At 37.3% G+C, this 23039-nt stretch overlaps 1 protein-coding gene across 1 annotated transcript in view; it reads left to right on the top strand.

The window, feature by feature from the left end:
• The window catches only part of ube2h (ubiquitin-conjugating enzyme E2H), a 28858-nt gene extending 6326 nt beyond the window's left edge, over window positions 1-22532 (top strand). The window contains exons 2-7 of the mRNA XM_081364495.1: window positions 15023-15099; window positions 15885-15959; window positions 16439-16478; window positions 17279-17331; window positions 18587-18715; window positions 19981-22532. Coding sequence (XP_081220621.1) covers window positions 15023-15099; window positions 15885-15959; window positions 16439-16478; window positions 17279-17331; window positions 18587-18715; window positions 19981-20105 — 499 coding nt within the window. The 3' untranslated portion in view covers window positions 20106-22532. The remainder of the gene's footprint in view (window positions 1-15022; window positions 15100-15884; window positions 15960-16438; window positions 16479-17278; window positions 17332-18586; window positions 18716-19980) is intronic.
• The last annotated feature ends 507 nt before the right edge of the window (window positions 22533-23039 follow it).

A 23039-nucleotide genomic window follows, 5' to 3' on the forward strand; every position in this document is an offset into this window, starting at 1 on the left:
GTGTTTCTATCCACTTGTTTGACTGCCAAGGCTTTAGACGAGCAAACAAAGGCCACATAAGCGTTTTTACACAGGAAAAATAAAGAGATTGACTGTTAGACTCTTACAAAGATGATTATACAACCCCATCTTTAAAAAAAAAGGCATTGCTGTTTGTAAACAGCATTTGTTAATGGTAGTGAGCTCAGCGGTATGAATCCTCCCCCCGTAAAGCTGCCGGTTGAATAGCAAAGCTGTGCTTTTCCTTGGCTCGAAGTCTCCGTCTTGTTGTCAGCCTGAAGGTTTGTCATAACATTTCAGCGCCATGTATGTGGCGGCGAGGGGGAGGGGGATTCGTAGTGTACCAGCATCCATTGTTCGGCTCCGCTAATTTGAGAAAAGATGCAGAGAGTGGCGAAAGTTTTCCGGGGCCCTTGCCAGCACTGTAAAGGGAAAACCAGCGACATTAGAAATGCCCCCTTGTGTTTAGTGGAATGTATCGGTTCCCCATGGAGCTGAGGCAAAAGCCCCGGTGTGTAAGACCAATTGAGAGCTTTATCTGGTGCGATCGGGCCATTTTGTGCGTGAGCTGACATCCTGCCTTCCCCAGCCTGCATTCATATTCCCATGGAGTCTTATGAGTGCACTGCTGCTGTGTTATTGCCTCTTTGTTTGCTAAAGGAAGATATTCCTCAACATTCTCATCTGTTTTAGCTGTTATAATGTGCGTATGTTGAACTGAAATGACTCAGAAGAGCTGACACTTGTTGTCAGGTTTACAAAGCATGGATATTTCCTGCTGCTCAACTGGTAGAACATGGGTCTAACAAAATCAACATCACAGGCTTCAATGCACTGCAAGTCACTTTGGATAAAGCTGATAAAATAAATTGTAAATGCAAAAATAAAATATCTAATTTGCTATCTGTTATATGGCTCAAAGGTGCATAATGTAACTTTTTTGTTGTTTTATTTATTTGTCTAAATGTATATAATGAGCGGGTACATCATGAATTGATCTTTTTATCCTCTTATCCTGAGTCACTACAGTACGCCTATAATAAGTTTTTATATTCTGATTATTTTAGACCGAGCGGGATGTCAACCGTTGTGGAGTAGCTCAGGACCATAGACATAAAATGAGAGAAGTATCTCCGGCTAGTGCGGCTACAATGTTTTTTGCGAGACGTATGAAGTTTTGTTTATTAACCGCTAGAGTGCCAAAAGTTACATACTAGTGTAACTTTAAGGAAACTTAGAAAGTAATTATTTACTTATTTATCTATTCCATAGTGTTTATAATGTTTTTTTTTTATATATTTATGCAATAGTATTTATTTATTTATTATCTTTATGGAGCTTGCCGATTTGATTAGCCATCCATTTTCTGTTGTATGGAAAACAGTAGCCTGAACATCCTGCTAAACGGCTCCTTTAGTGTTCCTCGGATGATAACATTTCTGAAGCAGAGCCAGTATGGAAATTATGAAAATGTTCCTCTTTGTATGAAATCTCTTTTTTAATTTCAGTTTCTATGTCAAAAGTATATAATTATTGTAGCTTTACCAAATGTTGCCCAGGGTTTCTGTATATGAACTTAATTTATCTACAAGATTCTAAATATAGATGAGATTATTGACTGGTTAGGATTGTTTCTGTTACAGTGGGTTTGACGGACAGGGAGGGCAAACGGGTCGGGTTGTGGATGCGTCTGCCTGTTGACAGTGGGAGATATGAGGCCCTCTGTAATCCCACAATAACACTGCAGTTTCCTGCACGCATGGCCAACCTCAGGCTGAAAAACAGATGGACAGAAGTTCCTCTCTTTGTCTGATGATTGGGGCTTTGCCACATGTGTGCTTTTTTTCCCTTTTGAGAGTAAATGGATCACCATTTTTATAACGGTCCAAAACACACAACAATTATCTGTTAGATCAAATCTAAATGCTGCAGATAAACAGATGTAATCACTACTGTGAAACTAGATAATCGGATTAGCTTTGATGTATATGAATATCGTTGTGACCTATATCAGACTGTCTTGCTCTACTAATGTATAACTATCGCTTGTAGATGTCAGGTGACCTTTTTTGATGGAGAAGTTGGAAGTATTGCATTTGTACGAGTTGTGGTGTAATCAGCTGAGTGCACATGGTCTTTATCATGTCAGTGCAGGCTGTTTCAGGTGATATGGTTGTTAAAGGCCATGGTGTGTTGCATGCTGATGGACCCTGCCCTTTGTAACCCACAGAACCCTGTTTGAAAAAGCCAGAAAAAAAATAGATTTTGTAAGAAATTGAAATATAGATGAAGATGCCAGCTACTCTCTTATTGTGAAAGAGACAAGCAAAATTATTCCTTCTTGATTATAAAAATATGTAATAGGCTGTCAGTCAATTTAAAATTGTAATATCAATGTTGTAACACAATATGCACATTGTTTGAAATAATAATAAAATACATTTATTATTTATTTAATATTTTTTTAAGCCCAGTTTTTGGGAGAGAGTTAGTGTAAAAAGCAAAATACTTCATGAACACTACTAAATGCAATTCAGGTCAGTGTGCCGAGGGACAAAATTAACATTTTTAGTAGCATCATTATCATAAGGGTGGGATTACATGCAGACTAACATTAATGAAAGCTCATTGTGGCACTCTATTTTGTTGCTGTTTGTCTATGGAAATGAGAGCAGGGTCCACTTGGTCGCAGGATGTGATTCTGGCGAGAGGCGGTGCGTGTTTGGCTGGTTTGTGTGTTCTCAGGAGCCGGCCCCTATGTGAGCAGGAAAGGGATCAAGATCTCTCACAGGAGATTCTGTAACTCATAATAGCTGTGTAGCCTTGTAATGCCTCTAACTTTATGGCCTTATTTTTAGTATGAAATATATGGTTACTTGAAGTCAAAACTGTTACATACATTACATACAGTTTGTTATGTCATTTTAGCTCCCATGTAAACAGGTTACCACTTTCCTGCTGCGTGCATAAGCATTTTCTCACTGAAAGTACAAGTCGTGCTTAATTTTCTGGTCTTTGTGGAAATGCATTTGACCTGTACACTGTATGCCAACAAACATTCTATGGTCATACGTGGCAGTGAACAGGTTGAAGTTTTATTTAAGAGGGCATTTCCATTTGGATTTTACTGCCTTTGAACTGTGGGTTGCGACAGGCATTGATATGTTAAGTGTGCTAAGGCTTTTCTTTCCCCGTCTCTTTTGCTCCATCAGTATTTATTCACCGACTATGTTCAGGCCTCTGGGATCAGAGGTTTCATCCTCCTGAAGCGCTTCAGATTGCAGCATTCCACTCGGAATAAGAAACTTGTGATGTCGGAAGGGAGGTTAGCTGCTTTCGTTCGGAGTAAAATCAAAACAGATTTGGAGAGTAGATCAGAATGCTTCACCTCATCATGCCAGCAAATCATAGGCCGCTCAACCTTGACGCTGTGCCATATGTGACTGTTGATATGCTAAATGGGTTTATGGCATTTTGTAGTCTTTTCTGTGAATCTGTGAAGATTTTTTTTTTATATAAATTGTTAGATGGAGACCAAAATGTGTGTGGTTAGTTTGAAAATGGCCTTTAGAAAAAAGTAACCTTCCAAGTTCAGGTCATTTACGCTGCAGTAAACAATATAAGTGGCCATCAGAATGGTAATGAAGTCAGTTTGTGGTATTAGATTAAAAGTGAAGGTATGTCGGGTCCCGTGATATTGTTTTCTGCAAGAGAGTATTGCTACAGACATGCACATCTGAAACCATTTTAACTGCAGAAAAACATGAGCCATGTCAGCTTCCGTGATGTCATTTCCTGTCCTTAAGCTTACAAAAGGGAAAATCAAATGCAAGACTTTATATACATACATATATATATATATATATATAATAATTTTAGTATTACACTATTATAGTATTTATTAATGTTTTGAATTAGCTTTTATTTTTGGATTTTCAATTTTGATTTGAGGTTTAGTCATTTTGTTATAGTAAAGTCTATATTAATAGTTTTAATCATAGACTGTAAAAAATATGGACAAAGCGTCTGTGACGTCACCCATAGACTTTCTGAAGAATGGTTTTGAGGCCGTTTATGGGGGGTATGGGCGGCGCCATCTTGGAAAATCTTGGGAAATCCTAACCCCGCGGTGGTATGATGTGTTGTCAGATCATGGCCGAGACGTCAAATTTCAGGAATTCCACTTGGCGCAGCCTATGCTCGTTATCAGCTGTAAATCAAGCTGTCAATCAAAGTTAACCACGCCCTTATTTGTCATACATTTTATATCTAAATACGATCTAAACTAACGAGTTAGAGAAAAATTCACCCCCCTCACAGTTGTCAGGCACTCGGAACCTATCGAAAAATACAATAAAAGTCCATGGGACCAACCTGTAAAAACATGAATTTATGCTGTGAAAACGGACATTTTAACATGGGGGTCTATGGACATTTGCTCCCTTTTGGGACCTGCCCCTAGCGGATTTTCGATGTATTGCAGTTTTTCGCACTTCCGGGTAGGCTTCATTTTTCAGATTAGAATGTTGCCGCTTGGTTTTAATGCTTCACATTAAATTCATTTTATTTCAGTTAGTTGCCATGGCAACATTTTCATTTGTTTTTAAGAATACATTTTGTATAGTTTTAGTTTACAACTATAACACTGATGCAAAACCACATCATTGATGTCTCTGTAACAAAAGCATTTTTTCTTCAAATAGGCCTTATGATTGTTCATTGTTTGTAATATATATTGTATTTGTAATGGGTGACATAAGTAGGGGTGGGCGATATACCGGTTTGGATCTCAGTTACGCTCACGTGACGTTGCTGTGCTTCGCGGTCACTAAAGCGTATAATTTTAGCAACGAAAGACTCGTTTCGCTATATGTGTGCGCTGCCAGAGAGAGATGGTTTCTGAGCGCTGTCTGAGAGACTCACATAGAGCACATTAGAACTGAACTGAGTGTTTTTTTTGCCACCTAAATGGGTTTGAATGGTTAAATGTGTGGTCAAAGTGAACATGTCTTTTCAAGTAAACACAGTAATTTATGTCTTAAGTGAACGTAAACAGTTGAAAAAGAAAATTGGATCCGTGCAGTTGGTCTTAAAGTGACAGCAGCCTAATAAACCTGCTGCTATCTGTGTCATTAATGTTAATCAAATGACAAAAGAGAAAATCTCTCACTGCTCATGACTGAACCACTTTTGTAAATGAATAAAAATGTATGTATATTTAATTTACACAGTGAAGACTATGCAGGTTTTTTTTTACACATTTCATTAATTTATACAATTTATGTAGTATTTCTTATTTCCAGTGCTTGAAGTTTTTCAGGTTGGTCTATTTCATTTGTGTCTTTGATCTATAGTAGTTTGTTTTCCTATATATTCTTGTAATAAGTTCCTTTGTTCCTAGTTCTTTGTTCACTGTTTACTTGTCTTCAGTAAGCTTGAGTTTTTAACTTAGGCTAATATTAGTTTTTTGGTGATAAGAATTAGGAAATTTCAACGGTATACATTTTTTTGACATCATAACCTTATTTAAAGCAAAAATAACAATATTGTGATATATATTGTTATCGTGTAATTTAAGATTTTGGTCATATCGCCCACCCCTTGGTATAGGTAAATCAAGTCTATTGTGTACGTTTTGTAGCCAAAGGGGCATAAGTGCAATCCACTTGACTCCAAATCCTTGATATGTTCAGGCTGTGTACTATATACTGCATCTAGCTCTTTGTACTCCAATACTGCTGACAGAAAGCATTATTATGTTCAGTTCAGGCTTTAAACTCCAGGTCTTTGCGTGTCTCTGTGAAATGGCACACACGTATGTCGCTGCCCTGAGCACTATTGTACAACTGCTTCCCTTATTTAGAGGGCATGGCATGCAGCGTTTAAGGTCAGGATCCATTTCGGCAATGTATACCAGAGGTCAGCTGGACTCTGACCCAGGAGTGATGGTCAACACTTCCACAGCGGTCCAAGTAAACAGAAAAACTGGACAATGTAGGATACATGTATCCGTTATTGGTTGTCTCCATGCTCCAAACTATTTTATTTTTCTAAATGTTTAATTTTCAAATTAATAATCATAAATAAATTTCAAAATATTTTTTTTAGTAAATATTATGTTAAAAATTATATAAGTTTTATTGCAGCAATGTTGTGTATGTTTGATTTACTATTTTTACATTAAATTGAATCTCATATATTGACTTTATAAAAGCCATGCTTTTCTGTAAGATATCACTCAATCACTAATAATTGCCTATATTTTGGTCATTGTTCTTGGTCTTATTTGATCTTTTAATTATCTTTTTTATCTTTATTCTTTATAACTCTCTTTTTTTTAAATTATTAAATGGGTCCCAATCTGAAACTCAGCTGTTATTAGTTAACACTATGAGAGATGGTTTGGACAGATTAAAGCTAAGCAGTCTCCGGGTTGTGCTTTACTGAAGATGACTGGTAGTGCTAGATCCACCCCCCACCCCACCCACTCATCCGCTCTCATATCTAAACACACATATATTACCAGGCAGCTGCTACTCGCTTTCAAATCAACAAATGCACACTTATGCTGGCACAGCACATAATGTTTGTAACGTACTTTGGCAACGAAAATGCAAGTGTGTAATAATGTTTATTCAACATTCCTGTACTAAAGATGGCTACAGATGACTAGCTTTTTATAAGACATAATGCAAACAGACATCTGGAGTTGATCATTACAATGCATGCATCTAGATCAGTCCTACATAATTAAGTATAGGTGTTTGCTCTAGTAGGTTCTTGTGTATGATCTCTGATGTGGTATAATGCTTCACCGATAGCAGATGCCGTGTCACAGCAGTGTGGTGTTTCTGTTCTGGCATATATCTAGATGTTCTCAGTGTTTTTACATTATTCAATACATGTTTGATATTTCCTATATATTTGCTCTAATGGCATGAAGATTTTTTTATAAAACGGATAGTTCCAGTCCTTGATTCTGATTGGTTGAGCCACGTTTGCCACGTCCATCAATGAGGATTAGAAGAACGGTTGCCAAACATATAACATGCTAGAAACATAATAATCACTGCAATAATGATCCAATCATAGACTCTTTAGCATTTGCCTATTTAAATACAAACAGCGATCTTTTTTTGGCCAGGCAAGTGTATATGTACATTTTTTAAATATTTAGCACACTTCTATTCTTGATTGCTATCAGGATGCAAAGTTTCAACCAGTATAACAAAAAGAGTGAGTGAAAAACATTGCATACGCTACCTTAAAACTCATGGATATCCATGAACAATTTTAAATCATTGAAACGAACAGTTTGAACTAAAAAGCCAGAAGACAAGGACAAAATTTGTCTAATGACAGGCAGCCTTTAGAAAATGCTTAAAATCATTGAGATATTGACAATGTTACTTCATTTCATATCACCAGCCAAATCACCATGAATATATATATTACATTTTTGCCCAGCTTTAGTCTAGAGTACAGCAGATGTCCAGGAGAGATGAGGACTATCTCATGTTCCTGCTGATCAAATGAGAGGTGGTTAATTAGGGAATAAAATAGAGCTCTAGTGGAGAGAGCTAGGAAAAGGGAAGAGAGATTTTTGTCATTTTTATGTGTGTGTTCAAATGTCGTTTTGATGAAACTGTTGTGCTGTTGCATTGGGGTCCATTTACTGTGCCCAGACTGTTACACAGGTATGGTCACTGTAATAATGCATAGTTCTCACTAATTCACCCAGTCTATTTTTAAAATCTAACCAGAATCAAGAAAAATGGTTTAACATTCATGCATGTGACTCCAGAGGTGAGCTGCACACAGCATAACTTCAGTCCAGAACAGAGCAGACTTACAGAGTTTCATTGAGCCAGGCAGCTGGGGAAGGGTGTGAGGTTACACTAGGATAGGATGTTGTTTTAGGGGTACTGGCAGTGGCCAAAGATGGCTTCCTTTCAGGTTTGACGTCTACCTTTTTAACCCTGTTTGACCTGATGCAAATCATGACCCATATTCGCTTGATGGTTGAATGGAATCTTAAACCTCAAGGTGCGTCTTGTCTGTTTCTCCATCTGTGAACCCATGTACTTCCTCTTAGAGACGTGCAGACTAAAAACTGCCACACTTCCTGTCTTTCATCTGCCCAACTGTGTGCTTGTGTATGCATTAAAGCGAGAGAGCGAGAAAGAGAATCTGCCAGCCTTTTCACATCTGTCAGAATGCAACAGTTCTGAAAGTAAAAATGACATTTGTTTTGTTAATAGGTCAAGATTTTTTTTCTACTTCATATCATTTTCTTCAAGTGAGTTCTGTTGTTAGTTAGTGATAGTATATGCTTCTGGAAACCCATAAAGGTGCAGTCACATTTACCTTTGTTTTGGTATCCAGTCATTTCTATGGAGCCTCTAAACTGACCTTTGCAAAAATACTAAATATACAGACTCTCGCGTGCGCACGAGAAACTTTCACATATGCACGCAATACTTATCTTGTGCTCACCAGAAAATTTCACATGCTCATGAGCACGCAATAGATTCTTGTGAGCATGCAAAATTTTGCCGCAATACGGCTGTGTGCATTGTTCTGTTTGCCAAGTTTAAGGGTCCATAAAAATAAGTCTGATACAGTAAAAAGTGCTCAAAATTTGGCTTTGGCCATATTTCAAGGCCTTATGTCCACTTTAAGAAATTTAGCCTATCTCTGTAGTGGCCGAGAAATGGTGTCGCGAAATGGGCTCAGTGTACATTGTACATGAATAAACATTGCTACAGTAAAATTTGGATTTCGTTAGAGCAGTATATTTATATTGTCCCATATAAAAATTATTGGAACAATAAAATGTATTTCATTGGTACTGTAAAAAATGATGAAAATTGGTATTTTGTTTGGGCAGTATATTTATATAGTCCAATATAAAAATGATTGGGACAGTAAAATGTAATAAAATTTAGCATTCCACAAAAACTCACTTTATTAAACCACTTTGTCAGATTTAACGCGTCCTTACTAGTGGTGGAGAAATGCTTATTTTTTTCATTCAACTACCTAGCAACACCTTAGCAACCACCCTAAAAACACTCTAGCAATGCCTTGGTGAGTTTTGCATTCAACCACCACTTACTTTTTCTTCAGAAAATTAAAAAATCTGGCTAAAGTTAATTTGTGCTTGGAGCTCGGGTGGTCACTTTTAGAGCTCAATTACACCTTAATATGAGGTTTAAATAAAATAGTTAGCATATTTAGCTTGTGTGAGGGCCTAAGTGTCTATTCTGTTTTGTAGATGTTGAACCACAAGCTCCTTGTTGTTGTTTTTGTTTTTTTCCGACCAACACTAGTAGATTTGAGACCCTGTTAGTTGACTGAGGTGTCTGAGTGGTTTACAAAAGAGAAATGCTTCGGACAGAATGTCCGAAGCCCTTGGCATAAAAATAAATATTTTAGACCACAAAGCTCTCACACAGACGCTCTTACATTAACTGTAATGGCGTGCAGTAGAATTGTGATGTATTGTCTTTAATCATCTGTAAGTAATGTTGCGCTAACAAGCAGACGTGCTTTCCACCCTGTTGGCAGTGGGTAAATATTTTGCTTGTGCCCCAAGGCCAGCCGTTAGCATTAGGTGTCAGAGAACAAGATTCCCTGCTTTCTGTGTTTGTCTATAATGATGAATGAATGCGTCTCAGGAAAAAAACATGCTGCTACGCTGTTGTGCCTTGGCAGTTGATGTCTGCCTGCTGTTTTCATCCTTGGCAATCCAGAATGAACAGGAGGGATTTGCTCCTGCAGGGAGGGGGCAAACCTGGCTATTGTGTTTGTGTCTTTTGCACAAGAGACAGATTTAATTGTAATTGTACCCTGTGACTCATGCTGTGATTCAGCACGGTGGCCACCGACTTCACTAATAAAAAGTCTGAGAACACACTTTACCTGTATGTCTACCTGCCTACCGGTTTCAATTTTGATCTGAATTAGGTTCCTGTCTGTCTGCGATTTTCTTTCTTGTGAATTGCATAAAGAAATGGACCTACAAGAGAAAAATTTAATTTAAAAAAATTAAAAATAGTTTCAAATTATGTTTATTATACTTGTATATATTTTATAAAATATATAATTATATAAAATTATAATTATACACTCACCAGCCACTTTATTAGGTACACGTTGCTAATACCGAGTTTTGCCTGAATTCTTCATGGCATAGATTTAACAATGTGCTGGAAACATTCTCCTAGAATTTGGTCCATATGTTGACATGATAGCATCATGCAGTTGCTGCAGATTTGTCGACTGAACATCCATAAACATCCCAAATGTGCTCTATTGGATTGAGATCTGGTGACTGTGGAGGCCATTTGAGTACAGCGAACTCATTGTCATGTTCAAGAAACCAGGTTGAGATGATTTGAGCTTTGTGACATGTCGCTGAAAGTAGCCTTTAGAAGATTTGTACACTGTGGTCACACAGGGATAGACATGGTCAGAAACAATACTCAGGTAGGCTGTGGAGTTTTAATGATGCTCAATTGGTTCTAACTAAGGGGCCAAAAGTGTGCCAAGAAAATATCCCAGGATCCATTACACCACCACCATTGATAAAAGGCAGGATGGATCCATGCTTTCATGTTGTTTACACCAAATTCTGACCCTACCATTTGAATGTCGCAGCAGAAATTGAGGCTCATTAGACCAGACAACATTTTTCCATTCTTCTATTGTCCAATTTTGGTGAGTCCATGTGAATTGTAGCCTCAGTTCCCCGTTCTTAGCTGACAGTAGTGGCACCTGGTGTGTTTTTCTGCTTCTTTAGCCCGTCTGCTTCAAGGATCGACGTGTTGTGCGTTCAGAGATGGTCTTCTGCATACCTCGGTTGTAACGAGTGGTTATTTTTGTTATCTTTCCATTCTCCTCTGACCTCTGGCATCAACAAGGCATTTTCGCCCACAGAACTGCCGCTCACTGGATATTTTCTCTTTTTCGGACCATTCTCTGTAAACCCTACTAGATCAGTAGTTTCTGAAATACTCAGACCAGACCAGATGGCACCAACAACCATGCTACGTTTAAAGTTACTTAAATCAACATTCTTCCACATTTTGATGCTCATTTTGAACTTCATATATAAACAGTGAAACATTTACAGTGACACACAATAAATGACCAAAGTGCTGAAAAAATGACCAAAATAGCTCTTACTGCATAATATAGAAAGTGTTTTAGCATAAATTCCATGCTGGGATTGTCCCTTATTCTTCTTAAAGAAGGTGAAACCCCAGTGGTTTTCTCCCAGATGTGTTATTATGACCATTTACAAAAATGCTCTTTTATTTTTTTGTTCTTTTTTTTTTTTTACCCAAAGGGCAAAGCAGAACAAGACTCTTCTCTATAAGATCATATAACCATAAACATGCTTGTCTGGACCTGTTCGTTCACACAGGTTTATAAACACTCGTAATCATTTGTGCATGAGACGGCATTGTGCAACCAACCACAACAGCTGGTAGGAATCCATGTCTAAGCACGTGTTGTTTCATCATACATGTACGCTAATCCGATTGGCGCTCTCTCTTGTTCCTTAAATGTATCAGATATTTCTGAGTGAGGTTATTGATCAGTCTTTTGAGTGTGTGAGTAGATTATACATGTGCATAAAGGAACATTGGCCCAAGGGTCTCCTGTAGATTATGGCTTAATCCATACAAATCCATTGAAGGGGGAGGGAGCAGTGAGATGGAGGAAAACAGGTGGGTGTCAAGGCAGTGTCTTGTGAGAAGAGGACACGTTTGGGTTGCTTTGTCAGCAGCTGGCTGGAGTTGAACAGACATTTAAGTTACGATCAGTTTTAACACACAAGAACCTTTTTTTTTGCGTCATTTGAATATGTGGAAGTGCACACAAAATTTGATTGTGAAATTTGTGGTGAATAATGACATCTGTATTTGTTCCTTAATCAAAGCTGCTTCAAAACACTTGTATTATAACACATGAATCCTGTGGTTATGGATTTTTTCTCCCCCTCTTTGGAGCTTTATGGAGTCAAAATTGCCATGCGTTTTGTTGCTGTAGGGAAAAGGGCAGCTTGGACAATCTGCTGAATATCTCCTTTTGGGTTCCACATTGACAAAAAAATGATTATTGGAATGACTTGACGATGAGTTGATGCTGACAGCACTATTTCCTTAATGTGTACAGGATTCATGGAAATTAATAGCAATCTATTTTAAATCTGTGTCACCGATGCTTCAGAGGAGAAACACGTGCCTTCAGTTCTGCCGAAGATTTGATGGAGGACTATTTAATTATCTTTGTCTACAAATGAAGAGAGATTTCGAGTCAACCGCGCTGGTGAATGTCTTTTAAAGCATGTAGGTGGAGAGGAAAATTACCTGTAATTTTCTTCCCATGCTAGTATGAATCCATCTCTTCTTGTGTCGTCTTTAAGATGAGGGGAAACCGGCATCAAAACTGCCTCAAAGGCATTAGGAATAGAGAAAAACCCCTGCAGCCTCCAGGCTTCAGTGTTTAGTGTGAGTGCGTGTGTGTGTGTGTGTGTGTGTGTGTGTATGCCTGTACATGCATGAGCAATTGCTTTTGTGTCCATCCAAAAGAGGCTTAATATACAGGCAAAAAGTAGTCCCACATGTCATTGGGCACAGCCAGACAGCTCAGCGTGGTTCTTCTCCACTGGAGGACTCATGATCACAGCGATGGGCACAGATTCTTTAACAGGTCTTCTGAAGCTACACATACATACACTCGCCCCTTTCTCTTTTATCTCAGGAGACAGCAGCATTCCTTCCTGAATGGATTGTGATTTCATGTGTTAAAGAAAAAGCCATGTGAAAAATGGAGCTTGTTCCCCATGAGTCATCAGTCCTATCTTCGGGATGGTGTTTGGTCCGAGTCTCTGTGTTCATTGGGAATAAGCATCTAATGATGGTGCTACATTCTTCAGAATGGAATCAGTGAGTGAAAACATTGTGCGGTATCACACTCTTCCTGGGTGTTTCCTCTATTCTCTCAGCCTCTGCAGATATACTTCACTGCCTAAAATAAACCCATGATGTTTAACCCCTTGGTGACCACAGCTGCTTACGGCTACAACTGATGAAGAAGCCAGCTGGTGTCCTAAAACAGTAAATACTGTCCGTCTCTGTGAATGACTAGGAGTGTCATTAAAAAAATGGATTTAATTGTTTATTTATTTAAAAATATTTATTGACTGTACATTACATACAAATAATAAAATATGTACATAAATTACTTTTCAAATGTACAAAAAATACATATTTTAAATTTAATAGCAACAAAAATGACAAAAATTCAACTTTTAGATATTTATTTATTTATTTATAGTTAAATATTTGTGATGTAGTAAAAAAAAGTCATTGGAATGTTAAACAATTAATTTTTTTTACTTATTATTTTAGTGTTGTGTTTTACTGTTTTTAAACTTAAGTAGATAGTTCACCCCAAATGAAAATTGTCATTATTTACTCGTGTGGTCCAAACCTGTATGGCCTTCTGTGGAATAGCATATATTTTGAGAAATGTTTGGTTACCAACATCCTTTAAAATATCTTCTTTTCAGCAGAAGAAATAAAGTCATACATGTTTGGAATGACATGAGGGCAAGTAAATGATGGCGACAGAATTTTGGTTTGTCAAGGGTGAACTATCACTTTAATTAAATTTGATTATATGTCTTTAAATATCAATTTAAACATGTATATTTAAATTACATTTTTGTTTTTAATTGATAATTTGTTCTATAATTTTTAAAGATTTTTTTTTTAAAGTGACTCTGCTAATTTTCCTTATTATAGCACCATCCATTCATGAATAGATCTTCAGTTCTGCTTCTCTGTTTTTAAATTAATTAATAATGTATTTAAATGATTGAATATTACAAATGTTTCTTGACCGTTTTGTTGTACAAAATTCATTGGCTCCACAATGTTGGATTTTTGGTGATAAATCTTTGCGTGATTACAGTCATTCGGTTCACGCAACTTGAGACTTCCGCATCAAAAAGCCACAATGAGTGAAAATCGGAAAGAGAGCACCTTCCACGCCTCTCCCGGGAGCCACACAGTCTTTCGCACCAGATGTTTTAAGGCGACCACTTGAAGTTGACAGCTCTGTTTCCCAGTAGAGCAGAGAATCATAATTTGAGACAGGCACCCTTGAGACAAGTACTCAACTGGTTAAACTCTCGCACAAGTCACAAGACACATCACGGTTCTAACAGAGCGTAAACATGTTTGCCTTCATGAGCCAGTCTGGGCAGCGTGAGTGTATGGTTTGAGTCACAGTGCAGCCTACACAACAGCTGACAGTTGACACGCATGATAGCATCATGAAATTACGAACAATGACAATGGCAAACTCTGCTTGAGAACTGTGTTTTGGGTGCGTGTTGTGTTCAAGCCGAGATGGCAGACTGTGTGTACGTTTTTGAGAGCGTCGGGTCTCTGTCATGGTCTTGGTGTGGGGGTGAGCGTGTATTGTCTTGCTCAGCGAGGGTCTGACTGCTTCTCTCTGTGCCATCAATATGAGAAGTGACAGTCTGACAACCGTAGCTAATGACGGGAGTGTGGTATTGAGTTGCCCTGATGCCCTGCGCATCAGAGTCGTGTGGGTCAGACCCACGGATTGTGTTTTTGCTATCCGATCTGCTGAGCTGAACCTCTTGATAATTATTGATGGTCAGATAATAAAGGCTAAGTGAGAAACGTGGTTTGTGAGATCGATCTGTTAGTGTGAATGTGCTCTTTTTGTACGTTGAAAGGTCATTTTAGTGCCTCTTTCCAGTTGTATTTTCTTTTAACTTGAGGTTAATTTAATTTGGATGATGAGTCTTGTCTTATTTCATCCTGATTAAACTTCATTCAACATTTTCCCATGTGCTATTTTTAAGTATTTTTTTTTTATAAATGAATTGTGAATGATATTGCTTGACTGCTTTTGTGAAATGCTTACAGTTAGTATCAAAGCTCTTGAATTTGCCTTAACAGATTTTCTTTAGCATTGAGAGTAAACATGAAGTCACAATCCTGAGTGGACTCAATGAATTTGTAGTGAAGTTTTATGGACCACAAGGAAGTAAGTCTGGTTTTAAATTGTTTACATATATGTTCTTTATGAAAACATTTCCAGGTCAAATGTCACCCCAAAATCAAATGAAAAAAGCCCATTTATATATGTATATATAGCTTTTTCATGATTTTTTTTTTTTTTTACTCAAAAATCAAAGGCTTCTAATTGATTCTGAATCATTACAGTAATTTCTTTCTTATTTCTTTTTGGAGTGAAATATGACCCAGACTTGTCTTTGACCGGTTTTGTTCGATTTCTTTACCTAGTGAAGCAATGATGCCTCTTTTTTATATTTAAACACGCCTATCTTACACAACTTTGGGTTTGGGACATGCCGTCATTGCTTACTCAGAAAACATCTCGTGACCCTTTTTAATTATCATATCATCTTCTGTTAAACGATCTTTTGAGAGGTCGGAGCAGGTCTTATCCGTGACCTCTGCGGCTAGGCTTTACCTTTTGGAGTTTGAGCCTGTGGCCACAAGGGTCAGATTGCAGAAGGCTATTTTTGGAGTGAGCACAGCACACGTTGCACCATACCCCATATCACACGAGGTCAACAGCACAGCTTCCCTGTCCACATGTACACACCCACACGTGTGTCATTACACATACAAAATTCATAATTACCTAATTGAGAATTACAGTTACACCCACACACCGTCACTTTTGAATACAAAGACCTCTACACTTAGTCATTTAGAGTGTGCATTACTGCTTGTCTTTCATGCTTGAGGAGATGTGAATTGTTTCTTGAATTGTCATGTGTCTCTTTCTGTTTTTTCTGACAGCACCGTATGAAGGGGGCGTATGGAAGGTGCGAGTAGATCTTCCAGACAAATACCCCTTCAAATCTCCCTCTATAGGTACAGTATTACTATACATGTAGCCCAAAAGAGCCATTATCAGCTGAGTGTTCTTCAAAAGCCACACACACATTGGTGTGGTTGTGAAATTATGGGCAGAGTACATTCGAAACATTCAGTAGAAAAAGCTCATGACATCCTGTGATGTCATATTTAATTGTCTGTAAAGATGGTGTGGTAGGAGAAAGGTTAGGAACAGCCAGTGTTGTGCAGTCAAAAGTTATTTGTATCTAATACCATTTTAAGAGCATTAGGATTTTTAATATTTATGACAATTTTCATGACAATTAAGCAAACAAATAGTTTTTAATTGAATAATATTTATTTACTGAATATATAATACAGTAATTTGAATCGAGGAAATAGTCATAAATAATGTAAAGCAAAATACTATGCTATTTAATTAGTTTTAAAAACTAATTACTGTTTTTTTTTTATCTATGATCTCATTTCATCTTTCTTCTTTAATCTCTCTGCAGGATTTATGAATAAGATTTTTCATCCGAACATCGATGAAGCGTAAGTCTCTTTATTCTGAGTCTGAACTGCCTTCTGGTTTGCTCTGAGCAAAAAGTTATTTTCTTAAAACGATAGTTCACCCAAAAATTTGCGTCTGTTATCATTTACTCACTCTCATGTCATTCTAAAACTTTTTGTTACTGCTGTGAAACATAAAAGATATTTTGAAGAATGTTCGCACTCAGGAGATCAGGTGCCGAAAAGCTAAAAAAAAAAAAAGGACCAAAAGTGTTATAAAAGTAGTGCAAAGACTTAATCACACTCTTTCAAACCAATAAAATAGTTTTGTGAAGAATGTATTTTCTTAAATCCTCCTTTTTAGCCCTCAGATATTTATTTTAACTCTACAAGTCATGCAATGTTTGACATCAACGATAGCAAACTCTTTCTTTTCAGCAGTATTTTAGTATTTTTTTTAATTAGCATTTATTTCAATATTTTCAGTTTTCATTTGATTTTGTTTCAGTAATTTTGTTAGTGCTTTTGACATTTTTATTATTATTTAAAAAATAATATTTTTATTTCAGTTTTAGTTTTAATAATTTCGAAAAAACTTATTTAATAGCCTAGGCATTCCATCTAATATTTATATATATATATGTGGAATGGAGAAGTGGAAGTAAACAATGTGATGGGGTGTCACTGTCATTTTCCTGTTATCATAGTAACGCTGCTTTGAAACAGTCTGTATTGTATAAAGTACTATATAAATAAAGGTGACTTGACTAGATCACAGTATAATGATATTAATTTAAATCATCACCCCTACTCTAATGCCAAGACTGTTATTCTTTGTCCAGGTCAGGGACCGTGTGTTTAGATGTGATCAACCAGACATGGACCGCTCTTTATGGTATGTATATGCGATCTCGATTATGTGTCTGCTTTCATGTATATTGAGAATAAATGCTCAGGAAAAAGCCATAGCTTGCATCGATGCTGCCTGAGAAGCAGAATAAAGTCTCAGTCCCTTAGACAGGACCGTGGTGCACAGTAATCCTCTTAACCTCTCTGAATGAGCTAATACCTGCAAGGTCAGAAAACAGCATCAGCTCACCTAACAACCACACTTAAATGGCCCATTCCCACCAGCATTCATTCACAGCAACATTGTCTGTGTTTTTGCAGCTGTCTCTCCATTTTTGTCTTGATAATAATAGATCAAGTCACAAATTTAGGACAATTGTCATTTTCATTCAATACAAGTGTAAGTTGTTTGCATCCTAGTATTGAAGATATTATTCTGAAATATTCTGATGTTCTGCATTCTGTGTTCAGATAGTGTTATCATATAGAGTGGACATGTTTCATGATTCAATTCCACAGCACAACAAACATAATATTTAACACACTGCTTTATTCCAAAGGTTCAGTGTTAATATAAATATTAACTAGTTTAATTAAAAAAGTGGCATGTAGACTTCCAATATTTCTCAATTAACTGCTTCATTGATTTGCTAATTTGTACTGTAGATACTATATAAAGTCTGTTATTCATATATTTTCTTTATTTATGTATTTATTCTTTATTCTTCTGTCCCCCCCCCCACACACACACACTTCATTTTCCACCTACATTTTTTAATTTACTTAAACTACAATCTATTTTTTTTTTTATGGATACTATAGAAAGTCTGATATCATTTTATTTATTTATTTATTAAATCTGTTTGTAAAGCATCACTTTGCGGTCCTCTTTTTTCCACTAAATAACTCAAATTTAATTTAATTTAATTAAATTTTCCATGTAATAACCGCCTCTTGATCACCAGAACTTTATTTTGTGATTAATGACCAGCTGACTGTCCATTATCCCGTATTTGGTTTATATATATACTCAGCTGCTTTATGTCATTGTCCACTTTGTGTTTGTATAATAGTGACAGCTAGAACGTACAGTACTGTCTATGAGAGAAAAGAGAAGGAGAGAAAGAGAGGGAGAGAGAGATCTATGTCTACAGCCCCCACACTGAAAGGGAGATTAGGCCATAATCATGTCACTCACCACAAATCCTCCATTTTGTGCTGCATGTAGGGCTCATAACATAAGACTTTTGCTCTGCTCCTGTATTAAAGGCTCTACTTCCTGTCTTTCTCTCTCCTCACAGATCTCACCAATATCTTCGAGTCGTTCTTGCCACAGTTACTGGCCTACCCGAACCCCATTGACCCTCTGAACGGGGATGCGGCAGCCATGTACTTGCACCGGCCAGAGGACTACAAACAGAAAATCAAAGGTGATTTGGAGAGTTGCTGTCGTTTGACTTGGTTGTTCTCTTGGTTTAACCTCCATCTGGCCTCTGGTATATCTTTATATCTGTCACCATGTTTCACATCACCACTTTACAGTGTCTTCTGCTCTGAAAAATGCGTGTGCGTAAGGTACATGTTATCATAATGAAACGTCAAATTGCAGACATCATTTTTGACCTGGCTGTCATACAAAGAAATTATTAACACATGCAAAACAAGAGAACCAACGAAATAATAATAACTGATTATGTTGTAGCCACTGTATGCTTTTTCATGTGAGCTTTTTGTTTCTTGCATTTTCTTTTTTTTTTTTCAATTGTAAAATGAAACCTGTAGCTTTTGTTTGCCTTTTTTGCCAAACAATTTTGTCTGATAAATACATTAACCAAGTTAAGTGTTTTTCTTCCCTCATATTTAAGATATTTAAAAAATACATAAAATATTGTCCTCATATTATGATGATTTAATCGAATTTGTAGGTTCATTAAAACCAAATTTCTCCTCTGGACATCACTCTTGGCCAGTCGTATATCTTTTTCTTGCAAAAGTTAAGTCTTCTTGAATTTAAAAAGCCAAATTACTGTCATTACCATTATGTATTTCTAAGCAATTTTGTGGATATATTGTGTTTTTTTTTTTTGCTTTTCATTAGGCAAATTGAGTTTCCAAAAGCATGAATGTTGGTATCATGACCCAACATAAAATGTTTTGGTAAAAATTCACTACAGTTAAATTTTTTTTTTTTTAGATTAAATTGATCAAAAGTGACAGTAAACACTATTTTTAGTGTTACAAAAGATGTCAATTTCAAATAAAGGCTGTTCTTTTGAACTTTATATTAATGAAGAAGCGTAAAAAAATATATATTATGGTTTTCACAAAAAACTTAAGCAGCGTAACAGTTTTTAATATTGATAATCAAAATTCAGCTTTGCCCTTCGGAATAAATTACATTTCAAAATATTTTAAAATAGAAAACACTTCTTTCAAATTGTAATAATATTTCTCAATATCACAGTTTTTACTGTATTTTTGATCAAATAAATGCTGCCTTGGTGAACATAATAAGTTTTCAAAAACAAACCTTTGAACAATAGTGTGAATATAGGTATATATTCATTAATTTACTGATACAAAAGTGTGATTAACTTCATTATTTTATTAAATTCTATATTTTTTGTAGTGAAATAATTATTTGCTTTCTGTCTTTTTCCCATCAATCTCTTTCCGTCTCGCTGTTTCTCTTCAGAATACATCCAGAAATATGCAACAGAGGAGGCTCTGAAGGAGCAGGAGGAAGGAGCGGGCGACTCTTCTTCAGAAAGCTCCATGTCTGACTTTTCAGAGGACGAAGCTCAGGACATGGAGTTGTAGTTAAGGGCGACAGTTTCTCCCCTTTACCACAGAGACTATATTATTTCCTAACCATGCGAAGCAGACTATAAAAGATTCATATTTAAACAAGGTGATTTTTTTTTTTTTTTTTTTTATCGTTATTATTACTAAACCAGGATTTTTATGGATATCTAGCGTTGACGATGAATACGGCCGGGCACACTCTCTAGGTGTTCTATCTCTACTTCTTGGTGGTTGTTTTTTTTTTTTTTTTTTTTTTTTTCTCCCGTTCACTCTCTCACTCGCTCTCTCCGACACCCCAACAAAAGAAGGCTTGTAGTGTTTCCCCCCTCGATTCCACGTTGGTAGCTGCGTAGCTGGAATGCATGTCATCGCCTCCCTAATCCACCTTTTCCGACGCGGACCGACGGGACAGAGGCTGTATTTAACCGGGGGTGCCCTTGTGATGTTACTAACGTACTGAGAGTTGTGTCTGTGATGCTCTGATATATGAATCCCCTCAGCTTAGACCTTTTCGCAAGGACGGATTTGTCGCAGTTGGATCGGACACGTTTTGCCTCATTACTCCCCTCCACCTCAGCGCTTTGATCGATCCAGCGCAAGTCATTTTGAATTCCCGTTGCTTCCCTGGTTGTCCTGTTTTTTTTTTTTTTCTTTTTCTTTCATTTGTTTGTTTTCTCTTTAAACAGCTGTTTTAAGATAGCAACGCTCAAGAGAGGAATTTCTCCCTTCTCCTTTTTATTTGGCTCTCACCTTGAGGAGAAGTTTCCACGCTGTACGTTAAAGCAATCATCAGGATTTTCCAGAACGTCGCACACATTCTGCTCACCAATCAAGCTCCCGATCCAGCGCGTCTACGGCGGAAAATATCAGTACGACTCCCTTTAAGTTCCTCGAGCGTCTTTTTAAAGAGGACGTAGATGTAGAGGCTAGCACACCGAAGCTCAACTTTTTTTCCACTAGCTCGATGTTTCTGGCTTTTGTTCCCTCGTTGTGGAAGTCCCACACCCACAAAACGTGGCTCTACACTGTGCGACCTTCCACAGTGACCTTCACTAAACGACCAGGAAAGTGACTGTCCTGCTTTACGGAGCACAATCTTTTATTTTGTACCAACATTGTATGCACAGAGTGTTTTGTCTTTTTCCTCTTACTGTCTCGCACCCTCTCCCTATTTACGAGCATCTTTTTTTGTACATTTGTTGTATGATGCGGAAGTGGAGTCGTGTAGGACTTTGTTGGTCTAGCCTAGAAGAAACCTTCAAGAGAAAAGAGACAAAAAAAAAAGACTTTTACTAACATTTGTAGAGTTCATCATCTTTTCCTATTGCTTGTGCATAACTATGATAGCTGTTGTTTGACCTCATGTAGATCTAGTTAGTTTTACTGGGTGGTGAAATCAAAAATAGTTGTTCATATGGATTTAGGTTTCGTAACCTGCTTGTCCGAATACAGATATTATTCGAAGGATCCCATTTGGTAAGATATGCCTCGGAACTTCTTGTGGTTTTAGGAGAAGGCAGAGTAACATTTACTAATGCTGAGGTGGAAACGGGCAGATATCTTCTGTATAAAGAGCTTTTGAATTTCAACATCTGCAGATATCATCAGTGGCATGTTGGTAACATGAAGAACCAGATTTAGTTTGTGTGTGTGTGTGTGTGTTTTGCAGTATTCTCAAATCTCGCATTCTGAATGCACTTGCAGATTCATTCATCATCCAAAACGTAAACGAAACGGGGTTGAAGTGAAGCGTGCGACGTTCCAAAACAGACGTCGACCCCAGCGGGAATGGCATTAGGGGAGGTGTTTCAGTTTAGTTCGGCTCGCTGCTTATTTTTACGTTCTCTCCTGTTTTTCATTTTTAATTAAATCAATGCTTTATGGGCAAAGCATTTGACCTTGTTTTAGCCCAAGTCAAGAATTGGCCAAATTGTGCAATGGGGGGAAAAAAAGAAAAAGAAAAGTCTCTGTTACTCTTTTTTGAGTCTAAATCAAATTTTTGGATTCCTATTTTTTCCCTCATTGGGGGTTCATATTTTCAAGAAAAAGAAGAAAAACATCACTTATATGCAGTATTGTATTGAGAGGAAGTTATATTGGTCACAAGGAGAGAGACGGCATATGTTTAGACAGGCCTTTGTTTCACATCTTTCAGACATGTATGGAAGAAAATGCTTCTCGGTTGTGGTTTGGTTGCCTTGGTAAACATTTTGCCATGCCAAGCAACACGCACCCTGACAAACACGACAGACTCGGCTTCCCTTTCATTTCTGCTTCATTTTTGATCCAACATGTGGAGATTTAGTTTAAAAACATATACTTTTCCTTTGTTTTTAACTGTCATGTCAAAGAGTAAAATGACTAAAGAATTTGAGAATCTCAAATAAACAAATGTATAAGTGTGCTTCCAATATAATTAGAAATTATACCATTTTTTTCTGAGTTTATTTCCTAATTTTTGAATTCCTATTTTTTCCCTCATGTCAATAACAGAGGCATCCATCTGAGCAGGTAATATGTGCTGAATAGGTGTGTGGGATTGAAGGGAGTTTTTAAGTTGTTTAGTGGGTGGGGGTGGAATAAATAATTACAGTGTGTCCTTTGTGTTTTGCACTCATAAGCCCCCAGTGCTTACACACACGCACAAACATTGCACACGTACACATTCAGGGGACAGCAGTTATTAATGTCGTGGTCTCCAGCTGTTTGTTTGCCTGAGAGAGAAAGAGAGAGAGCGAGAGAGAGAGGAAGAAGAGATGTGTCTTCCGGCTGCTGCCGTGGCCTCAGAGGCTCCCCCTGCTGGCCCTCTCGGCCAATGGCATCGCGTCTCTTGCAATTGTGTTGATGACGAGCTTTCCAGTGCACTTTGCATGCGTCCGGTGTAGAGTCCAGTCTAATTGAGTCCTGGCTGTCCACTCCTTTAGTCCCTTATACCTGTGCTTCAAGAGG

This window comes from Scardinius erythrophthalmus, assembly GCF_964197995.2.
Source record: "Scardinius erythrophthalmus genome assembly, chromosome: 4".
In the NCBI taxonomy this organism is placed as follows: domain Eukaryota; kingdom Metazoa; phylum Chordata; class Actinopteri; order Cypriniformes; family Leuciscidae; genus Scardinius; species Scardinius erythrophthalmus.